Raw genomic sequence first — 3,374 nt, 5'->3', positions numbered from 1 at the left:
TAGCCAGTTTTGTTGCTAGTGTATGAAGGATAACGCCGGCGGCTGCTGCGTGTCTGATGGTGATAAGGTGCCGGGTTGCGTTGACCGGGGTATCTGGGGTTTTATTTGAAGGTGCAACAAACTGGGACCGAATGCGATGTGGAAGTATCGGGGTATGCGTGGTGATCGAAGCCCTGAGCTTCTGTCGGTATATACTGTTATGGTTTAAGGTGGACGGACCACGCGCGGGCCAGTCATTGTATTAGCTCCTCTCGTCACAAGGCTTAGGACGGATTTGTCGCGCTTCAAGCTGACGCTTTCGCTCCAGCTTGGCGTAGTGCAGTCCACAGGCGTTGCAGAGAGTTCGGGCACCATCAGGCCCCCTTCGCCATTCGGGAGTATCGATTCGGTTACAGCTATGGCATCTGCCGGGAGGAGCAGCTCTCTGTGTCCCAGTTAGCTTCAGTGTCGTCCGGGCGTGTGATGCTGCTGTTGGAAAACTTACCCCGCGTCGCTTCTTGACCTCAGTGATACCGTAGCTGTTCTTATTCATACCGTCGTACATCGGCGTGTCCTCGTCTTCGTAGCCCTTCTGTTTGCCAACTACCCTCGCACGCTCGTTGCTGTCCTTGACAAGTTGCCTCACCGAGTCCAAAGAATTTCTAATGTACTCCACGTTGTCGAGCATGTCATTTACTTCCCGCTCAGTAGGAAGCCTGTCGGGCAGTGGCTGCTGGTTGCCATGCTGCTCTGCGGCGATGCGACCGTAAGCTTCGGCGAAGTTGTAAATCGTCCTCGTAGCGGAAGCGATCTGGTTAAACTTATTGGTAAGCTTGACGGAGGATGTGACACTAATGGGAACACTCACTCTACCTAGGGCATCCGAGTAGCCCCACGCATCCAAATGTCGGTTCAAGGTTCGGTCGTATTGAGGGCGGGCGGGACCGTACTCAGAGTCTTGAGCCTCATGGACTCCGGGACGCTGAGCATCGTATGGCGATGGCAGAGGAGGCCCACCATGGCGAGGTGACACGGGGTACGCCGCTGGCAAAGGGACCTGTCCTGCCGGGAGTTGATTCGCGTGCGGGTGAGGATATATCGGGGGCGGCGGCGGCGCGGCATGTTGTGTGTAGGGACCAGCCGGCTCAGGTGCCCTTGGGTCAGGATCGCGCATATGCTCGGGCTTGTGAGGCGGGCTCGGCTGAGGGCCGGAAAAGCTGCTCATAGGCGGCGGAGGACGAGCTGCGAATGGCGGCGGCGGCCTCGAGGGGTCCGAAATGGCGGGGAGTGCGTCGGGCCTTGGTGGATATGTCGACGCGAGATGGTGAGGCCGAGGAGAGTTCTTATCGGTGGAAGACTCGGCATACGATCTTGGAGGCCCTGGTGCAAAGGGAGAAGGGAAGCTTTGGGAACCTGACATGCTGGATGCTTGTGAAGGCGGGTACTGGCTGGGTTTCGCACCAGATATGACCTCAGAGAGCGAAGGGAGTGATTGTCGATGAGGAGTCTCAGACTCATCCGAGGGTCGTCGAGGCTCAACTGGAGAAATCATGCCTGCAATGCTGGGCCCGGGAGCTGGGTGCGGATAGCTGGATGAAAAAGATGTCGGATGGCCATACGGGGTTGTGCTCGGGCTAATAAGGGCTGCGGTCGCCATGGCGGGGCCGTCGCGGTAGTGTCTGTTGTCGAGGGGCTCTCTTGGGGGAGGGTGATGATGGGACTCAAAGCGATCGGGGTTACTGGCAGAAGGTGGTCGGCTGTTAAATGGGAAGCACTTGTTAATGTCTGGTCTAGGGGCAGGACAATTGAAATGATGAGGTAACGGGGGGCGTCTGTGAGAATCGAACGGACCTTTGCCTAGAACCAGATCCGCCCGCTTCCATAGCGGGTTTGCCGGGAGAACAGATGAAGTGAGTAGAACCCCAGATGAGATCTATAAGCCTCTAGGCATCTGACTCGACCAGGCGTGAAGGGACGAGAGCGGGTCTAGTCCGTGAGGTCGGTGTCAAGACGGGTGTCCGGTGAGGTTTGGTGTATTTGGGTGGAGATGATAGAGAAAGTGGTTGAAGGTGGGAAGCTCAGAGTCATGTAAGAATAAAAGCCGGGCAGGGCAGAGGGAGAGTGTGAGCAAAGACAGTGTGGTGTGGTGTGGCTTGGCCCTGAGGAGAGGAGGTGAGGTTAGGTTAAGTTAGTCGAACCTCTTCCAGCTGGGTACCCGGTAGGCAAGATCTGATCAAGCTATCGCGCGTGTGTGATGCGTGGTGGCGGGATAGGAAAGTCACTGCATGTATCCTTTCTCTTGGGGGGTGTGTGTGGTGTGTGAGAATGAAGGGGGGAGGGTAGGGGAGGAATCGGGGGTGATGCTGGCTCCAATTGGGCTAGTTGAGAGGTTCCGAGCTGAGAAAGAAAAAGCCGCCTAGCGTCGGTCAAGTTACCACGCTGCTCTTTGTGGCGGCTTTTTGTATTTTGTCCAAGACACACACTGTCAAAATCTCTCGTCCAGGCTAGTCGGGGTGGGCCTATTTCGACGGGGTCTGGGAGTGAGACTCAGACTCGTCGATGGGGTGGGTGGGTGTGGGTGTGCGAAAAATCCGTGGGCCTGGGCCGGTGGAATTTCTGAATTTCTTTTCGATGCCGTTGCTTTTTGGTGCCGGTCTAGCGCCTTGGAGGGCGGGCGCCCTTCAATGAGTGCTGAAGAGAAAGGGAGGGTGTGTTTTTGGTATGGGCGATGAGTCCTTGAAGCGTTCGTGCCTGGCCGGTTTGGTATGTCCGGCGAGTTGGCTGACGAAGTGCGCAATGTTAGGCTTCGCGTGTCTTCCAAGTGCGGTGCTACTCTTCGATGACTATCTGTCTGAGTTGAGATGGTACCTCTAGATCTGACACCCGATCCAAAGAGTTGCGGAGGCCGATCTGGTGATGGTTCCAGTCGTGAACGGTCGCAGGAATATTGCTGGGTTCGTCGGATAAGTATGATGGATTGGAAATGGGTTGATGGAAGAAGAGAGAGGAAGAGAAGGGAGGAAAAGGAAACGAAGAGAGAGAACGCAGACGTGTGGGTTATGAGAGGAAATGACGAGCGAGGTGTGATTTCTGAGTGGACGTGCTTGGTATATTCACACGCAGGTAAGGTCTGATATGTACGGAGGTACCCTTTCGCGGGCTACAGGGGCGCTGAGAGGGGGGGGGAGGGTGGTATGGTGGTCTTCAGTACAGTGCCTCAACGGTGGCAGGTCCATGTTGCCTTATGCTTGCTCCTGATGAACCAGATCCATCATCCGTCCCCTAACTGTTCTTGGGGTATGTGGGGGGAGGGCAAGGAATCGCTGCTCGGGGACCAGATGTGCGGTGTGTTGGACTAGGAATCGTCGCGAGCCGGAGGGACTGAGATGCGTGTG

The 3,374-nt window shown here is 56.2% G+C and overlaps 1 protein-coding gene across 1 annotated transcript; it reads right to left on the bottom strand.

Moving 5' to 3' along the window:
• Nucleotides 1-241: 241 nt before the first annotated feature.
• GCG54_00011527 (GATA zinc finger domain-containing protein 10) lies at nucleotides 242-1,636 on the bottom strand (the record flags this gene model as incomplete). The annotated part of the gene is made up of 2 exons (XM_045411429.1): nucleotides 242-424; nucleotides 485-1,636. The coding sequence occupies 2 exons, from the start codon at nucleotides 1,634-1,636 to the stop codon at nucleotides 242-244; spliced, it is 1,335 nt and encodes a 444-aa protein (XP_045268487.1).
• Nucleotides 1,637-3,374: the final 1,738 nt, after the last annotated feature.

The sequence above is a fragment of the Colletotrichum gloeosporioides genome, assembly GCF_011800055.1.
Source record: "Colletotrichum gloeosporioides strain Lc1 chromosome Unknown consensus_17, whole genome shotgun sequence".
Taxonomy (NCBI): Eukaryota; Fungi; Ascomycota; class Sordariomycetes; order Glomerellales; family Glomerellaceae; genus Colletotrichum; species Colletotrichum gloeosporioides.
This window is presented reverse-complemented; position numbering and strand designations above follow the sequence as displayed.